Source organism: Myxine glutinosa, chromosome 10, assembly GCF_964187855.1.
Source record: "Myxine glutinosa chromosome 10, kmMyxGlut1.1, whole genome shotgun sequence".
NCBI classification, from domain to species: Eukaryota; Metazoa; Chordata; class Myxini; order Myxiniformes; family Myxinidae; genus Myxine; species Myxine glutinosa.
Window position 1 is genome coordinate 32982199 of NC_136270.1, and position 26447 is coordinate 33008645.

General features: G+C 46.7%; 1 protein-coding gene across 8 annotated transcripts in view; it reads left to right on the forward strand.

Annotated features, from left to right (window-relative positions):
• The window catches only part of KHDC4 (KH domain containing 4, pre-mRNA splicing factor), a 59504-nt gene extending 40245 nt beyond the window's left edge, over positions 1-19259 (forward strand). For 4 of the 8 annotated variants that reach the window (XM_068127424.2, XM_068127426.2, XM_078785533.1 and 1 more), the window contains 4 exons: positions 1097-1261; positions 1655-1755; positions 18000-18115; positions 18769-19259. In XM_068127424.2, the coding sequence (XP_067983525.2) occupies positions 1097-1261; positions 1655-1755; positions 18000-18115; positions 18769-18878 (492 nt within the window). In that variant the 3' untranslated portion in view covers positions 18879-19259. Of the gene's footprint in view, positions 1-1096; positions 1262-1654; positions 1756-17999; positions 18116-18335 lie in introns of all 8 variants that reach the window. The other 4 variants (XM_068127425.2, XM_078785537.1, XR_013624707.1 and 1 more) reach the window with 3 other exon arrangements.
• The last annotated feature ends 7188 nt before the right edge of the window (positions 19260-26447 follow it).

Genomic DNA, 26447 nt, shown 5'->3' on the forward strand with positions numbered 1-26447 from the left:
ACTTGTTGCCTTGAGATTGTCCATGCTTGGCTACAATCTTGTGTCTGACCTCCTCAGACAATTCTCTGGTTTTCTTTCTTTTCTCCATGCTCATTGCGGTACACACAGTGACACAAAACAACAGAGTGACTCCTTTTCTCGATTCAAACTGGTTGAATGAGTGATTTTTTATATTGCAGGCACCTGCAACCCACCATAGGTGAGTTCAATTCCAAAGTAGAGGAGAATCACCTGCTTGAAATCTAATTATTTCTAACAACTTCTAAAAAGTGTCAAAAATTGTCCAGGCCATTTTAGGATTTCTGTGTGGAATAAGCTAAGATTTAGTAATTTTTTTCAGATTTTTTTGTTTGTTTTGTTTGGAAATTCATTGGGGAAAAAAAATGCAAGGGTGCCAATATTTTTGGCCACAACAGTATACACACACACACACACACACACACACACACACACACACACACACACACACACACACACACACACACACACACACTGTTGTGAAATCGAATTCAGACCTCTTCCAAGAAATGAGGCTTTATTGAACTATTTCTCTACCCATTCCTACAACACAAGAATGCAGATTATTAGTTCCATAAAGAAAGCAAAGCATACATCTCCTTCTAGTTTTCTGCAAGCAAGCATTTACGTACCTGTTAAATCTCAGTCGCCTCCAGCACAGGGATACAGAATGCTACCCGATAGTGCACCGAATGGACACAGTTTATATTAGCTCCCTCAAGGTCATCCCTTCATGCGGATCATCTCTTCACTCAGCTCGAGACATTAACACACACACACACACACACACACACACACACACACACACACACACACACACACACACACACACACACACACACACACACACACACACACACACACACACACAGTCACACACACCACTGTATGGGCTTGGATGGCAAAACCAAGTTATGTTGTTCTTGTCCAAAACGTTCGCTCTCTTGTTGTGTTCCCGGTGCGGAGTGCCACAAGTTATTGGCACCTTTGTTTTTGCTGTGATTGTACCCTCACATGAAAGGCTGCACTTTGAAGAATGTGCTCATGTTTAAACACAACGCTGCTGCTCTGCCAACAGTGCAATGCCATTACTCCTGATATTGATGGGGAGATCCCAACCACCGAATCTACCCAGTCGACTCCAAGCACTCAAGCAGCAGCTGCACCACAGCAACCTCAACCACAGAAGCGGCGTTTCACCGAGGAGGTGCCAGAGAAGGATGGACGTTTGCTTGGTTACAAGGTACTGTCATCCATTTGATCCTACATACCTCGTAAAAACCTACATAGCTCGCCCATCAGGGGGATCGTGTTAGTTCCTATGATTTTTTTTTGACTGCACATTTTGTTATGAATTTTCCACAAATTAAATTTTTTTTATAATTAATAAATTGTGTTTGTAGCAGTTTGAGCTGTATTTTAGTGAGGAGGGTTGGCCACTCGACTGCACACGTTTTGCAGAGGGTTAGATGTTAGGATTAAGGGAGCTGTCGTACCTTTTGTAACCTCTTGGTGTGCAAGCACTCTCCTGGCTCACGTGCCGAGATTGCCTGCACAACATGGCGTTCGAAGATCAGGGGAGGGCACTGCTTTCTTTTATTGCTCATCACATTTTATTGTTTCCTTTGTTTTGTAGCATGGCCCCTTTCACTTGACTAATGCAGGTGCAGAATCCTCACAGTGCGTGACACCCCCACTTGTAAAGTCTACCCAAGCTGCCTGCCAGCCTGATGACAAGTAAGCTCATATTTGGCCTCTTCGATGAGGGATTGATTTGCTTTTGTTTGTACTGATAAATTTACCCACCCCCTCCCCCTCGACTCCCCCTTCACCCCCCCCCCTTCACCCCACCCCCCCCCCCCCGTCCCTTCACCCCCCCCCCCTTTCTCTTTCTCGCTCTCTCGCTCTCATTATGATTTGATTATTTTGTCTTACCATTTGGCTCTTTTTATCCCTTCAAATATCATGGGTAAATGTCTTGAGTTTGTCATTTCTTGTTAATGTGTTTTTTGTCCAGCAAGTGTTATTTCAGACTTAACTACTGTAAAAGTGGAAATTGCATGGATTTAGGTGTGTGTGTGTGTGTGTGTGTGTGTGTGTGTGTGTGTGTGTGTGTGTGTGTGTGTGTGTGTGTGTGTGTGTGTGTGTGTGTGTGTGTGTGTGTCACACACACAACAAAGGGAGGGTGAGGCAATATGGGGAGAGAGAGGGAAGCACACAAGCACAACAGTAAAGAACAGGGACATCGGGAGATCTGTGAAAGGGAGAAGGCTTGTGGGAGGCGGGGGGGGGGGGGGGGGGTGAGGGAGGGTAGGGGTACACTGTACAAAACAACTAGGAATTTTAGGAATGAAGGAGAGATTGAAAGAGGTGGATTTGGGGTGTATTAACGGGGGTAGAAAAGATCAAGGTTTTGGATGGGGGAAGATAAGAGATGGTGGTGAACAGCTGTTTTAAAGACCTGGAGGGAGGAGTGTGATTGAAGAGAGTGTGGGAGTTTGTTTCCATAGGCAGGAAAAAAAGAGGAGTAAAAGAGTGAAGGTGAGCAGAGAGTCTTGATTTTGGCAGAATATGGTTGCTGGCAGTTGTGCATCCTGCAGGAATATTTGGGGGAAACAGCACAGGCAGAGCTGGGGGAGCTAGGCCAAAGAGGAGTCGGTAGAAGACAGAAAGACCACCTACCTGCCTGTGGTGAGTGAGTGAAAGGCCCTCAGAAGCAGCTTCATCGTGGGAGATTCCAATGATCCTGAAAGCTTTGCTTTCTACAGCATGAAGCTGAGCTGGGTATGAGGCAGGAGCACCAGCCCAGAGGGGGAGAGAAGTATTCCATTGAGCTGCGGATGAAAGCTTTGTATGTGGTGAGAAGCTCATAAGTGCCCAGAAAGGACTTCACACAAAGGAGAATGCCCAGTCGGAGACTGGCTTTGGAGGCCAGCTTGGAAATGTGCTTTTCCCAATGTGACGTGGGAAGAATTATGCAAGACACAGGATGGTGGTTGATACTTGCTGTATTCGAATATGCAGGTAATGAAAGAACCCTAAAATATAGAAAAGCACTATTCAGCAAAGATACATTGCAGGTTGCAGATTAAATACCTCAATTAATGGATGATATAATGGTTCAGTGTTTACAATAAATACATCGAGTATGCAACCACAGGTGCATCCAAATACAAGTCCGACAGGCTAGACGAATGTGCAACCATGAGATACATCAGGGGCAGACAATGTCTACATACTATCGCAAGACGTGCACAAAGGCACACCTGGACAACCAAACCCCTTTCTTTACTAACATCAACCACAAATTCAGTAACAGTACATGAGGATTGTTTAATTAGTTAATAGTATCAAATCAACACGTGTGACTAACCCACACAATCAAACTGGATAACTTGTACTCACATATAATAGATCACATACATCATGTACGTTTCAGTTCCGTTTACAATTGAATAAACTGCTCATTAAGACATAACCATATTAGTTTCATCACACTAATGACGTGAGTAATCATTAAGCATCTCGGTATTCCGAAAGGAACTTACCCCTGTCTGACCAGGGTACAGAGCAAAATGAGAATGCTGGTCGATCCGTTCGAATCTCACGTCAGCAAGCAATTAAATCTCCCGTTTTCCTGACGATGATCAATCCATGCGTCCAACGATGAAATGGCGGAAGCGTTTCGAGCATGCCGGATGTGACGTGTGGGAGAAGGCGCATGGGAGGAGGCTAAATTTGTTTCAACCAGGATGTGATGTATGCCATGAAGCGTACATGCTCAAAATTAATCACTTACAGTCTTACACACTCCCCTGCTGCTTGGTTGGCGCCCCACCAACCAAACTTACAATACAAGTTGTATTTATCGGTACAATCAAACAGGATTCCCTTGCAGTGAGTTTTTTTTTTTTGTATACTGAATCGAGGCTCGTGAAAGAGCTGACATTTACTTCACAAACAAATCAACCAGACAAACAAAATATATAAAAAGAGGGAGTGGAAGACAAGAGAATGGGAAGCACACAAACACTTGAGAGCACACAACATTTAAGAGAAGGGAGATGTGTGGGAAGGAGAGGGCTTGGGGGGAGGAGGCGTGGGAAGGGGGGGTGGGGGGAGAAGTATAAAACACAAGGACACCAAGGACTTCCAGGACAGAAGTTGGTATTTCAAAAAGTGGAATTGGGGTGAAATTAGCGGGGGTAGAAAAGATCAAGGTTTTGGATGGGGGAAGATAAGAGATGGTGGTGAACAGCTGTTTTAAAGACCTGGAGGGTGGAGTGGGATTGAAGAGAGTGAGGGAGTTTGTTCCAGAGGTGGGAGAAAATGGGAATGAAGGCGTGAAGGTGAGCAGAGAGTTGATTTTGGCAGTTTAACCATAAGACGGTTGCAGGCAGATCTTGTGCGACCTGTAGGAATATTTGCGGGACAGAGCCCAGAGAGAGCTGGGGGGGCAAGGCCAGAGAGGAGTCAGTAGAAGACGGAAAGACCACCAACCTGCCTGCGGTGAGTGAGTGAGAGGCCCTTGGAGTTTGCTTCATTGCGGGAGATTCCAATGATTCTGAATGCTTTGCTTTCAACAGCGTGAAGACGAGCTAGGTGCGAGGCAGGAGCACCAGCCCAGAGGGGAGAGCAGTATTCCATTGAGCTGCGGATGAAAGCCTTGTACGTGGTGAGGAGCTCAGGTGTGCCAAGGAAGGACTTCGCACGACGGAGGATGCCCAGTCGGCGACTGGCTTTGGAGGCCAGATTTGAAATGTGGTTTTCCCAGGAAAGATCATGGCAGATAGTGAGACCCAAAAGTTTGAGTGACAGAACTTCTTGGAGAGGATTATTCAGAAAGTGGATGGGAGGGTTGTCCAGTCGGTCTTTTCGGAGAGACATCGTAAGAGTGTGAGATTTGTCAGGATTGAAAGACATGTTCCACTTGTTTGCCCAGTCTGATTTTGTCCAGGTCTGCAGAGAGTGAGGAGGCTGCAGACTGCCGATCTGAGGGATGAAGAATGGAGCGACAGAGTAGAGTCATCAGCAAAGAGATAGAGAGGATTTTCAAGAGAGTCGGAGAGATCATTGATGAAGACAAGAAAAAGCACAGGGCCCAGAACACTGCCTTGGGGAACTCCAGCCTGAACAGGAAGAGGAGATGAGAGAAACCCATTCAGGGCCACACGTTGACTACAACTAGAGAGGAAGTCCGCCAGCCACGCGTGGGGATTTCCATGGATACCAACAGAGGAGAGTTTGGTGAGCAGAGCGGGGTGCCAGACCGTATCGAAGGCACGTGATATGTCAAGGGAGACAGCTCTAATTTCCTGTTTGGCATTGAGGACCTCCATCCATTGCTGAGAAAGCAGTAGCAGCATGTCCAGAGTAGAGTGACCAGGTCTGAAACCAAATTGATGATCAGAGATCAAGCCATTGGAGAAGAGGAAAGATTTCATATCTGAAGCAATGATGGATTCCATGACTTTACTGATAATTGAGAGAAGGCTGATTGGTCTGTAGTTGCTGGGATCTGTTTTTGCACCTTTTTTGTGCAAAGCGGTGATGTTGGCAGATTTCCAAGCAGATGGCAGATGACCTTGAGCAAAAGAGAGTGTGAAGAGAACAGAGAGAGGGAGTGAAAGAGCGGAAGAACAAGATTTTAGGACCCGTGGGCTGATGCCGTCAGGTCCAGTTGCAGAAACAGAGTCGAGGGTTGACAGAAACTTTTCCACCTTGTCAGGAGGAAAGGACACAGAGTCCAGGAGCAGCTGGGTACGACTGGGTACGGTGGGTACAGAGAGGGATGGGTTTGGGACACAAGATTTAGAGGCAAACACAGAGTTGAGGCATTCAGCTTTTTCACGCGCGGAGTCAGCCGTGTGGCCGTTTGAGGTGAGGGAGGGGATGGAGGGGGAACAAACACCAGAAACAGATTTGACCAGACGCCACCAGGATTTGGAAGAGGGATACAGATAAGAGAGTTCTGTCCTGAGAACGGAGAGATATTGTTTCCTGGCTCTCCTGAGGGTGGACACACACTTGTTTCGGGCTTTGTGAAAGGAAATGAGATTTCCTTCCGTTGGATTTGCTTTCCAGGAGACGAAAGCAAGTTGTTTCTGGGCAATAGCCTCACCACAAGAATCCGTGTACCATGGACGGGAGGAAGGGTATGACAACTGAAGACGAGATGGGATAAATCTGTGCATGAGAGAGAGAGCAGTTTACTTTGGAAGAATTCCCAGGATGAGTTGATGTCAGAGGCGGTAGAGATGGGAGACCAGTCCAGATGATTGATGGCTGCTTGAAGACCATGCCAGTTGGCCTGAGTGAAATGCCAGACTCGTCGACGCTGAGGAGGCTCTCTGATAATGGTCAGAGAGATGTCCACTTTAACAAGCACATGATCAGATGAGCCGATTGGAGCAGAAGAAGAGCAGCAGACATTTTCAGGGAAGTTAGTCATAACCAAGTCCAGAAGAGAAGATGCTCCGTTGATGGAGATCCGGGTCAGGAAATTGACAGATTGTGTCAGTCCCAGTGAGTCACAGAAGTCCTTTGCTGAAGAGCCATGGCTGGTGAGAGAGGTGAGGTACCCACACCCAGCCAACTGACATGGTGACAATTGAAATCACCACATATGCGTGGTGTTACTTAATCCGAGACAACATCTGCATTAACAGGAGTTGGGTTTGGCTAACATTCACAAGAATTTTCGGATCGACTGAGCGCACTGGAACTCCTCTGCTAAAACTGATCTATGCTCATGATAAATGTTACTGTGCTGGCCTGCTGTCGATCTAGTAGTTCTTCTTGGAGATGCAGCCTGCTCTTCTGTCCCGAGCTCACAACGATCAACGTCTTGCCTGGCAGTAGCAGGATCCTCATCCTCTATTGAAGTGGTAGGTTACTCCCCTGCTGTGTCTATCGTACGAAGTCCTTCATGTACTCTGATGTAAGACGCAGCAGGTTGATCACTTGCCATACTCGCATCTCTGCCCACTATGGAATCTGCAGCATGACTAATGAAGAGTGCATATCCTGTTTCATCCTCTGAAGCATTGTCAACAACCTCAGCGTTCTCTTGTTGTTGCTCTGGAGCATCATCTGTTCCAATGGGCAGAGGATCTTGATGGAGGTCATCGACAATGTCCCTGGCGTCGAGAATGTCAGTCCTCTGTACTGTCTTTGGAATGGCATTAGCCTGAAGAGGTTCGACCAAGTAGGCATGACCATCCGGGTCCGGTCGTCCAATGATGCGGTGTGGGACATGGCTCCACACGTCCTGAATCTTGTGACGATCCTGATGACTCCGGTCTCTCAGGGAAACGCGGGCACCAATAGGCAAGCTGATCTCCTGTGCATGCCGATCGTGCAACCTTTTGCTTCTCAATGATTCCTTTTCTGTTTTCGCTGATGCAAGGTTGAAAGCTTCTTTCAAACTTAGGTAATGATCGGTGACCCAATCACCAGACATGCCATAATCCTGCCCCTCGTTCAGTCCCAATAGGTGGTCAATAGGCAGTCTCGGTTCCCTCCCAAAGAAGAGGTAGTAGGGGGAATAGTTGTTCGATGTGTGGTGTGCAATTGTACGCATAAATGACTTCAGACAGATACTTCGGCCACACCCGTTTCTTTGCTGGGGGGCAGTGATCGCAGGAGGTCATGCATAGTCCTGTTGAAACGCTCACATGAGCCCGTTTCCTTGCGGGTGGTAGGGAGTTGTCCTGCTTTTGCAGATGTCATATATGGAGCAAAGCTCTTGGATTACTGAACCTTCAAAATTTCTGCCTGTCGCTATGGATCCTCAGTGGTACACCAAATCTCACAAACCAGTCTTTCACAAGCACTCTTGCCACTGTAGTAGCTTTTTGGTCTGGAGTCGCCACTGTTTTAGTGTACTTTGTGAACACATCAGTCATCACAAGGACATTTTCTCGACCACAAGACTTTTCAAGAACAGTATAGTCAATTGCCAGAACTTCGAGGGTTTTTTTTGCAATGAGCGACCCCAGAGTCGGTTTCACACTTTTGCCAAATTTGGAAAGAGTGCACCTGGAACATCCACTGCAGTGGTTCCTTACATCTGCCTCCATTCCAACCCAGTAGCATCTCGTCTGCAGGAGCTCAAAGGTGCGGTCCGCTCCTTGGTGCCCTGACTTATCATGGACTTCAGTTAACACCTGCTTCCTGAGAGATGACGGTAGTAAGAGCTGGTCTACTTTGCTCCCATGAATGGTTGCCTTGCGGTATAGGATACCAGACCTTTCTGCGATGCGGTCGCAGGATCGGAGAAGTTTTCTCAGACTTGGGCTCTTTGGTAAATTCAGATGATGTTGGACACTGCTTTCTATTCCAAAAATAGTGAACTCGGCTGATGGTTGGATCGCTTCTCTGAACCTCGTCAAGCTCAACGTGTGGAATAGTTGGTAGAGTGGAAAGGGCAGGAGGGGCTGTGTTGTCAGACCGAACATGGATCTCCTTGTCCCAAACTCGAGCAATAGTTCTGTGAAACTGTTCCATAATTTCAGAGGGGACAGGTGTTGAAGTTTCAGGTGACATCATTTCCATAAACCCTTCCTCGGGCCGCACTGTCGTTGGCTGATATCCATGGTCCTGTGTCCTGCTCAATGCATCCGCATTTCTATTGCTCCTTCCAGAACGGTACTTAATAGAAAATCTGAACTGGGCAAGTTCTGCAGCCCATCTGGACTCAGTAGCTTCTAGCTTTGCAGTCGAGTTGAGATAACTAAGAGGATTGTTATCAGTGTATACAACAAACTCGGCACCAATCAGCATGTCTCTGAACTTCTCTGTGATGGCCCAACGTAAAGCGAGTAACTCTCACTTCATACTACTGTAGTTCTGCATTGATCTCTCGTGCTTTCTCAGACCTCTACTCGCGTAGGCAATGACAGTGCTCCTGTCCCCTTGCTTCTGTGAAAGAACAGCCCTGAGCCCTTGAAAACTTGCATCTATTTCCAGTATGAATGGGCTGCCAACATCAGGATGACCAAGAACTGGTGGGCTACACAGTCTTCGCTTCAACTCGGAAAAAGCAGTTGTGCACTCCGATGTCCAACGTCGGTTGAAAGGACGATTGTCTGGTTTCACAGACTTCTTGACTTTGCCTTTGTGTCTCTTCTGAGTTCCAGAGAGGAGACTGTGCAATGGTGCGGCTATGGCCGTGTATCCCGGAACAAAGCGGCGATAGTAGCCAGTGAGGCCTAAGAATCCTCGAAGTTCCTGCTCGGTGCTTGGCTTCCTCCATTCCATCACCGCTCGAGTCTTTTCGGGGTCAGGTGAGACACCATCTTTGCCAATGACATGTCCTAGATAATGGAGCTGTTCCTCAAATAGGTAACATTTCTGCGGTTTGACCTTCAGATTAAAGGTTCCAAGTCGGGTTGGCACCATATCCAATCTCCTCAAAGTCTCTTCGAATGTCGGACCAAACACCAGTATGTCGTCGAGGTAAATCAGCACAGTCTGGAAATTTTCATCACCAAATACCCTGTCCATTAGTCTCATGAAGGTGGCAGGGGCGTTGCAAAGCCCAAAAGGCATCCTCAAGAATTCATAGAGGCCTCCTGTCCCAACCCTAAATGCGGTCTTCTCCACATCCTCTGATGCCATGGGAACTTGGTAAAATCCGTGAGCAAGATCAAGGCTGAAAAAGTAATTTGATCCATTGAGTACTTTTGTACTGAGTAAGGCCTCCTCTATTCTGGGTAAAGGATAGGCATCCTTGTGAGTCTGCATGTTGAGTGCCCTATAGTCCACGCACATACGTAAACTCCCATCCTTCTTCCTAGCTAGGACCACAGGTGATGTGAAGGGGCTAGTAGACTCTCTGATGACCCTTTTTCTTACAGCCTGCTTTAGATACTCTCGAACTTCTCCCCACTGTTGCGGCGGCACACGTCGATGTGGAACCTTCAACGGGACATTTTTCTTGACTAATTTGATGAGTAACTTCATCACAACAGCCAATATCGTCATCTGTTCTACTAAAAACCGAAACATGTTTAGCCAAAACTCCATCAACACGTTGACGCTGTTCTGTGTCGAGACCATTACCAAAATGCATCTTGTCCATAATGTTTGGTAGAAAGGTGGACTGTTTCTGTTCTGCAAAGACCTCCTCAATGTAGACTTCATTGGCACTCACTTGACTGACTTCAACTTCCGGATCAAACGTACATCTCCGTACAACACCAACTGGGGTTCTGGGTTTTAGGAACACATCTTTGTCACCAAAGTTTGCCATTTGGACCGGCACACGACCATTACTTGAGATTGTCACTCGTGCAGGACCTACAGCTAAGCCTTTGGGAAGTGGCCCAATGTCTGATTCCTCATGCTCCAATAATCCTTCATAGCTTTGTCCTCCTTTTGCAGGCATAAATGATCCATCTAATATGACAATTGACCGTGCTGGAACCCATACAGGCTTTCTCCCTGGGACTCAAACTCTAGATACAATGTCATCCTCTGTCCCGTTGCTAGCATCCATTTCATCAAACATGGCCAACACAGAAGCCCATTTTTCCTTGGATTTCTGGACAAGGTTTCTTAAGAACTGTGGACCATCCTCATCCCTGAGTGCATTTGACACGCGATTCAAAATATTACATCCGATAACACCAGGACACGCCTTTTTGCATCGAGCTATCGGGGTGTTAGTCATATCACGAACAACAAGAAATCCCATCTGTGGAAATGTCCTTCTGAGCAGAGTTAGATCTAACGTGACATATCCCAAGTAGGGAACAGAAAGTCCTTGTGCCCCAGATATATGAAGAAACACAGAAACATCTTAACAACTCTCCTTCCCGAACAAGGTGCTCTTTAAAAAAGGATTCGGTAATAGTGGATGTCTGTGCTCCTGTATCTAACAAGCATATGGTTTCCAGGGGTCCAATCATGACCCCAACTTCTAGGCACCTACCAACTGCTTTCTGTAATACCGAGCCTTGATCCCTCTGTTTACCCTCCATGCGGCTCACAATGACAGGCTGCTCTCGTTTAAAGTATCTACTGGCGAAATTCCATCTTGCTGCCAAGATCTTCCTTGACGCGGACAGTCCCTGCGAAAATGTTCAGCTGACCCACAATCCCAGCAGCGTCGGGGGCCATCGTTCTGCTGGAATCGCCCATATTGCTGGCCAGCTCCACCTGATCTTTGTGAGTTCTGCAGTAGCTTCTCAATTTGCTGCTGTTGGGCTGAAAACTGTTCACCTTGTCTCTTAATTTCCTTCAGCAGTTCACTTTCAGCACTAGCTGTTTCTTGGACCATGACTTCTTTCAGTGTGCTTGTCTTGACTTGCGGTTTCTGACTAACACCTAACCACTGTTGGGCTCTATCTCGAGTGTCAAAGTAGCTCAAATTAGGGGATTCCATGTTAAGACAGCGAATTTCTCTGTAGGTTTTCGTCTCTTACAGCACCAGCTAATCATCCCTTTAGTGTGCTTTCTCTGCTCGCTTTAAAAGACGCATCCATACAGACTGTTCTATCATAGATTTCGACCAGCTTAAGTGAAGACGTCAGAAGGTCTTCATATCCCCTTGGCGGTATGCGAAAAACTGTTCTTGGAGTTGTGATAGGGTGTTACCATCGCCAAAGACTTTCAAAAGAACTCCCAATATTTCCTCAGGATCTTCAACAAAATCCTCTCACCTTCCAATAATTTCCTGTCAAGCTTTTCCAGATAAGTGGTCCAGTATAAAAGCGACTTGCTGTTTGTTGTTTAAATTCCGAGTAGCCAGCTGACAACGAACATCGGATACCCATTCCTGTATTTGTAAGGTCACTCGACTTTTCAGGTTTGTCACGGAAACGCTCCAATTTGCGTAAAGACGACAAAAATACTAAGCGTTCTTCAGTTCAAGTTGAACCTGCACTTGAGGCTGGTATTGGTAGTCTTTGCTCGTCTTTGTCCCGAAGCTCTCGGACGAGGTTGCGATTTTCTGCTATTGCATCCGACGCATCTTTTTCTGCTTCTGCTGACTTCCGTCTTTCTCTACTTAACTCTTCCGTTAACCTAGCAATAGCAGCTTCCAATTCCTTTGGGGTCGCCATTATGTCACAACAATGACAAGTATCAAATATACAGTGGTGGGAAAATCAAATCACTAATAGTACAGAACGATTCCAAATTAAATTCAACACAGGCAGATAATGTAGATTTCTCTCACCAGCTTAGAAGGAATTTATCCATTTTCAGGAGTACAGCGTTCACCGTATACTTAACAGGGTCCAATCACGCAACCAACAAGCTAAAGGTCCAGAATCTCCAATTGATCAGGAGGAATCGGTTCACTCCAAAAATGATCGTAGCACCTCGATGGTCCGTCTGATCATCAGTCTTCTCCGGGGACGTGGCTCGTACTGGTTGCCACACAGACAGGGGGTGTTGTTGCATATTCCACTTCTGACACCATAATGTGACGTGGGAAGAATTAAGCAACACACAGGATGGTGGTTGATACTTGCTGTATTCAAATATGCAGGTAATGAAAGAACCCTAAAAGATAGAAAAGCACTATTCAGCAAAGATACATTGCAGGTAGCAGATTAAATACCTCAATCAATGGATGATATAATGGTTCAGTGTTTACAATAAATACATCGAGTATGCAACCACAGGTGCATCCAAATACAAGTTTGACAGGCTAGACGAATGTGCAACCATGAGATACATCAGGGGCAGACAATGTCTACATACTATCGCAAGACGTGCACAAAGGCACACCTGGACAACCAAACCCCTTTCTTTACTAACATCAACCAACAAATTCAGTAACAGAACATGAGGATTGTTTAATTAGTTAATAGTATCAAATCAACACGTGTGACTAACCCACACAATCAAACTGGATAACTTGTACTCACATAGAATAGATCACATACATCATGTACGTTTCAGTTCCTTTTACAATTCAATAAACTGCTCGTTAAGACATAACCATATTAGTTTCATCACACTAATGACGTGAGTAATCATTAAGCATCTCGGTTTTCCTAAAGGAATTTACCCCTGTCTGACCAGGGTACAGAGCAAAATGAGAATGCTGGTTGATCCGTTCGAATCTCACGTCAGCAAACAATTAAATCTCCCGTTTTCCTGACGATGATCAATCCATGTGCCCAACCACGAAATGGCGGCAGCGTTTCGACCATGCCGGATGTGACGTATGGGAGGAGGCTAAATCTGTTTCAACCAGGATGTGACGTATGCCATGAAGCGTACATGCTCAAAATTAATCACTTACACAAGGAAAGATCATGGCAGATAGAGACCCAAAAGCTTGAGTGACAGAACTTATTGGAGAGAATTGTTGAGAAAGTAGATGGGAGGGTTGTCCAGTCGGTCTTTTCGGAAAGACAAAGTGAGAGAGATTTGTCAGGATTGAAAGACATGTTCCACTTGGTTGACCAGTCTGATATTGTCCAGGTCTGCAGAGAGTGAAGAGGCTGCTGCCTGTCGATCTGAGTGTTGAAATATCGAGTGGTAGAGAGGAGTCATCTACCGGTGTGTACCCCAGTTTAGAATAGGTACACCGTATCCCTGCGTGTCGTAAGAGGCGACTAAAAGGGTTGGCGTCAGGAAGGGCATCCGGCCATAAAAACATTGCCTCAAAAAGAGAACCATGACAATTACAACTAGATATGGGCAGGGTACAGCCTGAAGTACCCCGTGGGGGACCCCACTCCCTCTCGTCAAAACTCAAGGTGGGGAACCCGATCGAAGCAAGGGTGGAAATCTCTCCATTTATGACGACGAAAAGTCTGATGCCCGACGTGGAGATCGGTTTCTGAGGTTTGGGACATGGAATGTAGGGACAATGACAGGGAGATCAGGAGAAGTGGTGGAAGTATTGGTCAGAAGAAGAGTGGACATGTGTTGTGTGCAGGAGACGAGATGGAAGGGAAGTGGTGTGAGAATGGTGAAGGGTCGGCAGGGACAGAAATACAAGTTTGTGTGGCAAGGGTGCCCAGAAGGCGTGAATGGTGTTGGTGTCCTGTTTTCTGAGGAGTTTGTAGACAGTGTGGTGGGTGTGACGAGAGTGAGTGAAAGGTTGATGATGGTGAAAATGATGATTGGAAAGCTCTTGGTGAACGTCATCTTGGTGAACGTAGAGGAAAGATATGCTCCGCAGGTTGGTCGGAGCGATGAAGAGAAGGACAAGTTCTGGTGTGCAATAGAGAAGCTGATGGAAAACGTGAAAGACAAGGAAGTTGTTGTGGTAGGAGGAGACCTAAATGGACATGTGGGAAGGAGTATGGACGGTTTTGAGGGAGTTCATGGGGGTTGTTACGGATATGGTGTGAGAAATGGAGAAGGTGAAAGGATTTTGGAGTTTGCTGATGGAGCTGATTTGTTGATTTGTAATACTCAGTTCCAGAAAGAGGATAATAAGCTTGTTACACACACGTCAGGTGGGTCGACGACAACCGTTGACTACCTGATGGTGCATAGGCGAGATAGGGGGCACCTACGGAACACAAAGGTGATCCCGAGGGAGCAGGCTGTTTCACAGCACCACTTGGTTGTCTGCGACATAAGGTTGAAAGGTGCGAAGAGAGCTCGGCGGGTGAAGTACCAACCGAGAATGAAGGTGTGGAGGGTGAAAGAGGTGACAGTGAGGGAGGCATTAAAAGAGAGGCTGAGTATGGTCGAGGATGATGTGGTTGAGCTTGAAAGTGGTTGGATGTCAATGAAAGATAGTCTGTTGGGAGCCGTTGGTGAGGTATGTGGATGGACAAAAGGACCACCGAGGCACTCGGAAACATGGTGGTGGGATGATGAAGTTGGAAAGAAGATTGACGAGAAGAGGAAGAAGTTCGAGGAGTGGCAGAAGGCGAAGGGTACGGGGGCAGAAAAGGAAGAGCATGAAAGTTATAAGGCAGCCAAGAAGGCTGCAAAGAAAGAGGTAGCAAAGGCGCAGGAGGCATGTAGGAAAATGTTCGGAGAACGCTTGGATTTGGAAGAGGGTCAGAGAGCGGTATTCAGGATTGCAAAGCAGATAGCGAAAGAGAGGTGTGATGTGATGGGGGTGAGTTGCTTGAAGGATGAAGTGGGACAAATCGTTGTGTATCCAGATGGAATTAAAGAAAGATGGAAGAGATGTATGGAAATACTGTTGAATGCAGAGAATGAATGGGATGGCAACATCGAGAGTAACCCAGTTTTAGGACCGGCAGAGAAGATAACCGAGAAGGAAGTTGAGGAAGCGATTAAAGCAATGAAGAGTAGAAAAGCTGGAGGGCCGACGGGAGTTGTGGGAGATATGTTGAAGGCAGTGGGAAATTGGGGTGTGAAGAGAATGACAGAGATCTGCAATCTGGTGGTGAAAGAAGGCCGCATTCCAGTGGATTGGGAACTGAGTACCCTCGTCCCTCTATACAAGGGGAAAGATGACCCTCTGGACTGTGGCTCGTATCGAGCGATAAAGTTATTGGAGCATGGAATGAAGGTGTTGGAAAGGGTGTTGGAGAGGAGGATAAGGAAGAAAGTGAAGATTGACGAAATGCAGTTTGGATTTATGCCAGGAAGAGGAACGACAGACGCGCTTTTTATTGTGAGGCAGTTGTCGGAGAAGTACATGGAGAAAAGGAAGAAGTTGTTTCTTGGGTTTGTTGATCTGGAGAAAGCATTCGATAGGGTTCCACGTGAAGTCGTGACATGGGCATTGATGAAGTTAGGAGTGGAGGAATGGTTGATCAGAGTAGTGATGGCAATGTACAAAAGAGCGCGCACAGCTGTAAGGACGAAGGACGGGAACATTGGTGAGTTTGAGGTGAAGGTGGGAGTGCATCAGGGGTCGGTACTAAGTCCACTACTTTTGTAGCTGTGATGGAGGTGCTGGCTCGGAACGTAGAGGGTTTACCGTGGGAGTTGTATGCAGATGATCTGGTGTTGATTGCAGAAAGTATGGATGGACTGAAGGAAAAGATGAACAAGTGGAAGGAATGTATGGAGACAAAAGGTCTGAAGGTGAATGTCGGAAAGACGAAGGTGATGGCAAGTGGTAAAGCATGTGGTGAGGTGGAAAGAACTGGGAAGTGGCCATGTGCTAAGTGCAGGAAGGGTGTCGGAGTGAACTCAATTCGATGTACAATGTGCGCTGAGTGGGTTCATCGAAAATGTAGTGGTTTGAGAGGGTCATTAACCAGTGTGGCAGCTACATTCAAGTGTAAGGTGTGCACAGGGAGCTGCAGATGGAGGAAATGTTGAGTTGGATCTTGGAGACGGCGTGAAGCTGGAAGGTGTGAAAAAATTTTGTTACCTAGGAGACATGCTGAATGGAGAAGGTGGACCAGACTCGGCAACGGTTGCTAGAGTGAGATGTGCATGGAAGAAGTTTAGGGGACTGAGTGGCGTGCTGACGAGGAGGGGAGTGTCGTTGAAGCTGAAGGGAAAGGTGTATGCTGCATGTGTGAAAAGTGTTATGATTTATGGGAGCGAGACATGGGTAATGAACGTAGAGCAGCAACGAAGGCTGGAAAGGGTGGAAATGCGAATGGTTCGGTGGATGTGCGGAGTATCGTTGAGATAGAGGAAGCCAAGTGATGAATTGCGAAAGATGATGGGAATAGAGCCTGTGATGGATGCTGTGAAGAGAAACAGTTTGAGATGGTTTGGTCATGTGTTGAGGAAGGATGAAAGTGACTGGTTGAGAAGAGTGATGGAAATGAATGTGGAAGGAAGTAGAGGACGGGGAAGACCGAGAAAGACTTGGCTAAAGATGTTCGAAGAAAAAATGCGGACAAGGGGAGATGCAGAAAATAGGGCAAAATGGAGAAGATTGCAATGGGGACCGCAAGGCTAACCCCCGCTCTCGCAGGGAAAATGGCCTTTAAAATGCCTGTTGTTGTTGTTGTTGTTGTAGAGAGTGGATTCATCAGCAAAGAAATAGAGAGTATTTTCCAGAGAGTCGGAGATGTCATTGATGAAGATCAAAAAAAGCACAGGGCCCAGAACACTGCCTTGAGGAACTCAAGCCTGAACAGGAATAGAAGGGGAGATGAGAGAATTCCAGGTTATAATTCCAGGCGAAGGACACCGTGGGATTGGCTGTTTTGAAGTCCTTTACTGTACTTTCACGTCATATATTGCAATCTGTATTTCATGGGTTCCATATGGCTTACACCAGGTTTGTAAACCTTAATTTATAATCTTCTTCATTCATATGCAGCTGTGGGGTAGCATCATTGGCTGAGGGTGAGGCTGTACCGCTGATGCAATGCCCCCTGCTGGTTTGGGCAGGAATTTGTAATTTGTTCAAGGTGTTCGCATAGCTTGCCTACTCTTGGCGAAGGACACCGTGGGATCTTTAACTTCAACCAACGAATGCTAGAATACGGGATGCACAGTTTAACGTCCATCCGAGGCACGGCACACACATTGATGAATCACCCTGCCTGTGAAATACCAGGACAGCACTTTTTGCTGGGCCGATATTCAAACCAAGGCTAGATTCGTTTATAACAAAGCTTGTTTTGATGCCTGTTTCTCTTCAGTTCTGGTTCCACCACAGGTTGTTGTCTCCCTGTGTAAGTATCCGCTGGGGTTTCACATGAGATCGTGACGCGTCTTGTGCCTGCTCCACAAAATTAAAACCCATGAACACGTTTTCATGTTGCTCAGCACGGAAATTTCCACTTCCATAATAAGCTTTCAATAGAGTGGAATGTTTTCTTTCTGAAAGAACTGTTTTGACTTGAAGTCTTGGAAGTTCAACGTGGTTTTAACACCTGATGATGATTGTGGTGTAACGATGCTAAGCAGCTGCTCCATTCCGACATACAACATTTCACTTTGTTCCGTTGGTTCATAGTGCAGACATTAATCGTTGCTCATCAAATTGGGTATAATTCCAACTTTCTTATTGGGGCAATTAGTTGTCCTTTTAGTCTGAGCTCCATAAGACGTGGCCGTGTGGATAAAGATGGTTAATATTTACAAACCGCCATGTGTCGTCCCACCAGCAAGCAGGAGAGATCCCCGTCGCCAGTTCCCTCGAGCCCCACGGCCAATAGTCGTGAAAGCAACAGAGACGCAGCGTTGATGCCACCGCCCCCTCCTGGCCTTTCACCTTCGACCGGTAAGGTCCGTCCAGAGATACAGGAAGTGTCTGCATGTTCTGGCATTGTGATGAAATTGTTGACTAATCCATTGTGAAGGTTTTGCCTTCAACACAGGCTGCCCCTGGTTTGGAAATGCTGGGGTTTTTATTTTCCAAAGAGGGTGGTCGCCATATTTGCCAGGGAAAAGAGGACTGCTGGGGTGTTACTTTGATTAATTTTGTCTTGATTGTTTCACAGAATGACCTTGGTACCACCTTTCATCAATATCAGAGCCTCTGACATAATGAGGAAGGGAACCTGCCCAGGTGGCAAAGCCTGAAGAATCCTATTTCATGTACTGACCCCTCTAACTGAATCACCTTCCCCCCTCTTTTGTTGTCCCTTTTTTCTGCTGTTTCTTCTTTTCCATGGACGCTGCTGCTGTTTTTGGACATGGTGGCGTGTCACCTGCGTTCCCACCAATGCTGCCTCCCTGGGTGCTGTCGTGCTGGAACCTCCATATTTAATTATTCTTGCCTTGGAATTTTCCAAAATTGTTGCGTCTTTATATTTTATCAATATGACTGGATTTATGACATGGATTTGTTTTCTTTTTGATTGTATGTTGTTTGCTTGCTTGTTGTTGTTGTTGTTGTTGTTTCTTCCTCCATTTTCTGATCCCTACATTTAGCATTAGGGCCCCCACTGGATCCACCCAAGAAGAAGAAGAGGGTCGAGATGCAGTGTCTTGTGCAGTATGGAGACTCTTCGGATGAAGATGAGGGGAAAACAAAAGAGTGAGCGTGAGACTGGCAGTTTGGAGGTGGCATTTCTTCTGCAATTGGTTATAAAACCCTCCAGACATGACATTTTTCTCGCATAGTTTTGGGTGCATTGAATGTTTGAACATTGGTAAGATCACTCATTCCTTCGACTGGTCTTTATGGAACCAGACATTGGGTTTGCGTAACCAGCATGCAACTGTCTGACGGTTTGACCATGCATGGAAGGTTTCAGTACTATTTGCGAGTTGCATGAAAGGGAGTTGTTTTTATTTTTATTTTGAAGAAATATATTGGTAGGTATCATTTGTTTGTGCGAATACTATAATGTTAGCTATTTAATAAGTTGACTTTGCATATAGTTTCCTTTGTTGTGCAAATAAAACTATTCATTTGTTAATACCATATCAGGCCTGACATTCTTTATATATTTGGGGCGTGCAGGGGGATAGTTTCATAGCTTCAAGAGACTTTCAAACTTGTCATTGTCTCTGTCACCGAAGGTGGACTGATGTTCTTGTTTTTTTCATCCCTGTCTGTCTGTGTCTTTGTCTGTGAACAGGATATCTGAAAAAGATATGGACGGAAGTTGGACGGGTTGGGTGTGTGACAAAGACGAATCTGTTCGACTTTGGTGAAGATCCGGATACAATAATGGTTTTATATCCCAAGTGATTCTTCACCATTGAGTGATAGGGCCAAAAACGACATATAGCAAGATATCTCAAAATTGTGGACAAATTGTGATAAAACATGGTGGTTGAGTTGGTTGGGCGACAAGAACAAGCCCATGAAATTTTGGTTCAGGTCTGAATCCAGATCCAGCCTATCGGTGGATACAAAACGTAAACTGTTCAGCCTGGTGGAGGTATGTGCTCTGTCGCGTGCAGGTCTAGTTTTTAACTTTCTTGAAGGCTCCATTGATGGAAGGGAAGAGCAGTGATACGATTTGATTTCTCTGATTAAATGGTCGCATCTCGTTTACTCGCTGGTCATGCACTGCTACTGGAAACTGCACCTGTTCACATGCACAGCTACAGGAAACTGCACTTGTTCATGTGCACCTGGTCATGCATGGCTACGGGAGGGAACCTGCACTTTTATCAATCAGGCATCCTTGATTTAGTGGGGAAAGACACCCCTTTCATCCCTCTAGGTCAAATAGTTTCTGAGTTAAGACCATGGAAAATTTCACCTGGTTGGTGTCGGTGGCCATCTTGAATTTCAGCAACAAGGCATCATCGTCATTTTCAACAACCCCATTGTGTTCAGCATATCTATAAAAAAAAACATTATGGACATCAAAACCATTCTTTTACAATGTTTCCCTCAAAACTTATGTGCATTTAATGGTGATCGACCGCCATGTGGCAGCCATTTTTAAACACGGCCCTTCCCTGGTTATTCCCGGTTTTTCAAAATTCCACCTAGTGAAGTTTTAAAGCTATGAGTGTCTATTACTCAAATCAACATTCAAGTTCTCTAAATTTCAGATGTGTACAGGTCTGTAGGGTTGGGCCAGGATCATATTGGGAGTTATTTTGAAAGTATTTGGTGATGGCAACACCCTATCACAGCTCCAAGAACTGTTTTTCACATACCACCGAGGAAACGAGCATTCTGAGTATTGCGCTGCAATACATGTCCCCGACCGGCAGTCTGTCGTCCGGAAAACTGTTGGGGAAATTACCAAAGTTCAAAGTGCCATAACTTTGTCAAAAATGATCGAAACGTCGTGAAGTTCGAACTCGATCTGTAACTTATCATGAGGAAACCATGTACCAAGGTTGAAATCATTAGCATTAAGAGTTTAGAAAAAAAGTCCGGAAAACTGTTCTTTGCGTGACGAACGGACTGACGGACTGACTGCAAACCTATAGTCCCCTCCGGTGTACACCGGTAGGGGACTAATAACGAAGACCTTGAGACATATTCGGTTATCGTGTCTGTCTTAAGTTTGAAGAATCTGTCTGAAGTCATTTATGCATATAACTGCACACCACACTCGTCGGCCCTGCTGCTTCTTTCACCAGAGTGCAGAAAGGAGGTCGTACAATTGACAGCAGGGAAGCAACCTATTCAACACAGGATGAGGATCCTGCTAATGCCAAGAAAAACGCTGATCGATGAAAGTTAGAAACAGGAGCAGATTCCATCTCCAAGAAGAACTACTAGATCACAGCAGGTCAGCACAGCAACATTTATCATGAATCCAGATCGGTTTTAGCAGAGGAGTCCCAGTGTGCTCAGTCAATCCGCAGAATCTTGTCAATGTCAGCCAGACCCAGCTCTTGTTGATGCAGATGTTATCTCGGATTAAGTAACTTTGCAACTACAGGTGAACCTAAGGTGATGGTACTGAGAAGCACAACTTGTACTGTAAGTTTGATTTACGGGATGCCAACCAAGCAAGCAGCAGGAGAGTGTGGAAAGTGGTTCATTTGTGAGCCTCCCAGGTGCACATCAATTTGTGAGCCTCCCAGGTGCACATGATTAATTTGTGAGCCTCCCAGCTGCACATGATCAATTTGAAAACCAGCCTCCCACATCACTTCCTGCTTTAGACTGATGTAGTTGCCTAAAATTTGTCACAAACGGCATGTTCGGAAAGCTGCCTCCAATCTCATCTCTCACGACATGGGGGACATGGTCTCCATCGGAAGAACGGGGTGGGGGGGGCGTATTGTATATCCATACATACGTTATTGTAAGTTTCATAAATGAAGATCTAAAACTCACCTCGTGAGATTCATGGTTGGAGTATCCGTACCAAATCTCCAAGGTTGGGAGTTCGAACCCCGGCCGAGTTGTAGCAATGAATTTTTTTAAATGTGCTCCTTCCTTGCTTGAAGCTCAGCATTAAAAAAAAGGATAGAGGTCATAGAGCACAGACAAACAACCACAGGATGGTAATAATAGCACAGGTGATGATGGACCGAATATCCACCTCCTACGTTGAGGCTCCTTGTAAGCGAACATATTGTCGTGTGATTCCCTCAGGTGAACGCCACAGGGATTATGAATGGCCAATAGCGAGCTTTAAACTCCGAAGGCGTTCAGTTCAATTGTGGACTTTACTCTATAACGTGGTGGGGGGGGGGGGGGGGAGAAGAAGAGGAAGCTGAAGAGCTTACCTGTCGCGATCGCCGGCGGTCCTAACCTCTAAAAAGTAACTCAAACCGAGGTGGATTTAAAATGTACAAAAATAAACAGGTTTATTAAAACGGAATGCCGGGACAAAGAAAAGAGCGACAGTAAAACTAAATTTCCGAAACGGGATCCTCCACACCAGACTTAAACACAAACGAAGGGATAAAAACGTATGGTTTATCGTGCACTTAGCTCTGATCAGCTCAGGGAGAGGAGGGATGGTCTCGCCGGGGTTTGTGAATGGATCCGGCCGGCGTGGCACGCATTGGCGGGAACTAGGCCTTGTTGCGCCCGTTCGTGCTGCAACGCTCGTACTCGGCCTTGTCACACTGCAGCGGCAAGCCACGCGTCGTTTCCACCTGCAAAACTCTGTACGTCTCCCGGTGGTGTCTCTGAACACGGCCGGTCCAAGCACAATCGTCCCAAGGTCCAGAACGAGGGACAAGAGCAACAATGGAGCAAGAGAGAGGAAGGCAAGGAGTAGAGGGCAAGAGAGAAAATGTCGGTCCTGGATTTCTTTTTATCGTCGGGGTCATGACGTCATCAGCGCTTCTCCACCAATCAGTGCGCCACTTCTTGCTCGCCTCTGACGTCATCGGTGGTCCTTGCCAATCGGTACTCTGCTTACTCCTCGGCCTTCCTTCCATCAATCAGCGGGTAGCTTCTTGCTCCGCTCTGGCCAATCATGAGTCTTCTTACCCCGGCCTTCCCCGTTGGTCAACTCCCGCCCAATCGCCAGTCGCTTCTTGCTCCGCCCTGGCCAATCACGGCTCCTCGGGGCATGTCTTCGGCCTGCCTGTCTTCCGTGGCGATGCAGCTGGTGCGTCCAAATGGCCGTGATCAGAACTGGCTTGTTGGTTTAATGGTTATTATTTAGTCCAATTAATGGGCATTTCCTCACGAGTGTCTACGGTGCGGTGCTAAAAGAGATAAAGGATAAATTACTGAGGTTTGACGAACAGGGGAATTAACATAATCCCTATACTAGTTAACATGCCCCATTCCTCGTAATGGAGACGAAGATACACCTTACGGCTAAACAAAACTTATTACATGGTGATGGTTTTTACCCGACATCCAGAGCATGTTAATTTATACAAATCTACCTGACTCTATATATCACTGCCTAGCCCACAGACAAAACAATATTATTAGGGGTGGATCCATGGGGGGTTCACTAGGTGCACGTGAACCCCACCTCCCTCCCCTACCTTTTTACCTCTGCCATGTGGAATGGACAGGGGTTGTCTTCTCCGCTGTGAGTTTGTTTGCGTGCAGGATATCTCAAGAAGTTATTGACGGATTTAGATGAAATCTGGTGGGCAGGTTGTGTTTGACATGGACGAATTGATTTGAATTTTTTGAAAATCCGAACCCGGGAACGACAATTTTTTTTTTTTTAAAGTGATTATTCACCATTGAGAGAGGTAAATCTTAAGCTGGGTTGACTCGGCGTTGAATTAACGCCAGGCTGGGTTGACTCAGCGTTGAATTAAGCTGTTACAGAGTCTGGCAGATCTGGCCCGGATGCTGCGGTACCTTTTCCCAGATGGCACGAGGGCAAAAAGTCCATAGAACGGGTGGAAACGGTCGTCAGCTATTCTGGCGGCTTTGCGTGTGCAGTGTTTGTAATAGATATCCTGCATGGAGGGGAGAGAGACCCCAATGATGTTTTCAGGTGTCTTCACTATCCGCTGCAGAGTCTGGCGGTCCGAGACATTGCAATTCCCGTACCAGACAGTGATACAGCTGGTCAGGACGCTCTCAATGGTACCCCTGTAGAATAAGGTGAGGATGGAGGGAGGAATTAACGCCATGACGTGTGTCCTCATGCGTCGCAGGTAATGGAGATGCTGCTGTGCTCTCTTGGCTAGGGAAATGGTGTTGAAGGACCATTTGAGGTCATTTGTGATGTGCACACCAAGAAACTTAGTGCTCCTAACTGTCTCCACGGTGGAACCGTTGATGTACAGTGGGGAGTGGTCTTTGCGGGCCTTCCTGAAATCCACAGTCATCTCTTGTTTTATCAACATTAAGAGGCAGATTATTGTTACTACACCAGACTGCTAGCCGCTCCACCTCCTCTCTGTATGCTGAGTCATCATTGTTGCTGATGAGACCCACCACTGTCGTGTCGTCAGCAAACTTGATGATATGATTTGAACTGTCCTTGGCAGAATAGTCATGAGTCAGCAATGTGAACAGCAGTGGAATGAGCACACAGCACTGGGGGGTACCGGGGCTCAGTGTGGTGATGCCGGAGATGTTATTTCCGATCCGGACTGTCTGAGGTCTCGGTCAGGAAGTCCAGGATCCAATTACAGGGGGAGGTGTTTAAGCCCAACAGGCCCAACTTCCCTCTCAACTTCTGGGGGATAATTGTATTAAATGCTGAGCTGAAATCAATAAACAGCATTCTTACATAAGTGTTTTTGTTTTCCAGGTGAGACAGGACCAGAGGAAAGGCAGAGGATATGGCATCCTCAGTGGACCGGTTACGACGATATGCAAACTGGAGGGAGTCTAGTGAGTTGGGGAGTCTGGTTTTCATGTGGCCCATGACTATCCTCTCGAGGCACTTTATAACAACATACTTGTCAAACCCACCATACCCAGTCGTACCCTGCTGCTCCTGGACTCCATGTCCTTTCCTCCTGACAAGGTGGAAAAGTTTCTGTCAACCCTCGACTCTGATTCTGCAACTGGACCCGACGGCATCAGCCCACGGGTCCTAAAATCCTGCTCTGCCGCTCTATCTCACCCTCTCTCTGTTCTCTTCACCCTCTCTTTTGCTCAAGGTCAACTGCCATCTGCTTGGAAATCAGCCAACATCACCGCTATGCACAAAAAAGGTGCAAAAACAGATCCTAGCAACTGCAGACCAATCAGCCTTCTCCCAATTATCAGCAAAGTCATGGAATCCATCATTGCTTCGGATATGAAATCTTTCCTCTTCTCCAATGGCTTGATCTCTGATCATCAATTTGGTTTCAGACCAGGTCACTCTACTCTGGACATGCTGCTTCTGCTGTCTCAACAATGGATGGAGGTCCTCAATGCCAAACAGGAAATTAGAGCTGTCTCCCTCGACATATCATGTGCCTTCGACACGGTCTGGCACCCCGCTCTGCTCACCAAACTCTCCTCCTTTGGTATCCATGGAAATCTCCACGCATGGCTAGCGGACTTCCTCTCTAGTCGTCGTCAACGTGTGGCCCTGAATGGGTTTCTCTCATCTCCTCTTCCTGTTCAGGCTGGAGTTCCCCAAGGCAGTGTCCTGGGCCCCGTGCTTTTTCTGGTCTTCATCAATGATCTCTCTGACTCTCTCGAAAATCCTCTCTATCTCTTTGCTGATGACTCCACTCTCTGCCGCTCCATTCCTCTTCCCTCAGATCGGCAGTCTGCAGCCTCCTCACTCTCTGAAGACTTGGACAAAATCACAGACTGGTCAAACAAGTGGAACATGTCTTTCAATCCTGACAAATCTCACACTCTTACTATGTCTCTCCGAAAAGATCGACTGGACAACCCTCCCATCTACTTTCTCAACAATCCTATCCAAGAAGTTCTGTCGCTCAAGCTTTTGGGTCTCACTATCTGCCATGATCTTTCTTGGGAAAACCACATTTCCAAGCTGGCCTCCAAAGCCAGTCGCCGACTGGGCATCCTCCGTCGTGCGAAGTCCTTCCTCGGCACACCTGAGCTCCTCACCACATACAAGGCTTTCATCCGCAGCTCAATTGAATACTGTTCTCCCCTATGGGCCGGTGCTCCTGCCTCACACCTAGCTCGGCTTCACGCTGTTGAAACCAAAGCTTTCAGAATTATCGGAATCTCCCGCGATGAAGCTATCTCTGAGGGCCTTTCACTCACTCACCGCAGGCAGGTAGGTGGTCTTTCTGTCTTCTACCGACTCCTCTCCGGCCTTGCACCCCCAGCTCTCTCTGTGCTCTGTCCCCCAAATATTCCGACAGGTCACACAAGATCTGCCAGCAACCCTCTGATGGTTAAACTGCCGAAATCTCGGCTCTCTGCTCACCTTCACTCTTTCATTCCTCTTTTCTCCCGCCTCTGGAACAAACTCCCTCACTCCCTTCAATCCCACTCCTCCCTCCAGGTCTTTAAAACAGCTGTTCACCACCATCTCTTATCTTCCCCCATCCACATCTCCCCCCCATCCACATCCATATCTTCCCCCATCCCCATCCGCGCCGGAGCTTGGAGCCGCGTGTGGACGGTGGACAAGACGACGGACAGATACCACATTTCCCCACACGAGGTTTTGGACAACTGCTGGGCTCTTGGAAGCTGAAGGCCGCATTGGACTTGACGGTAGAGAATCGAAAGGAGGCCGTCTAATCTGCTCGCCTCACGCTTGTTGTGTTTTCGACGCGCGGCGTTCTACACCGCCATTTTGGACCACTTCCCGCATGAGTGG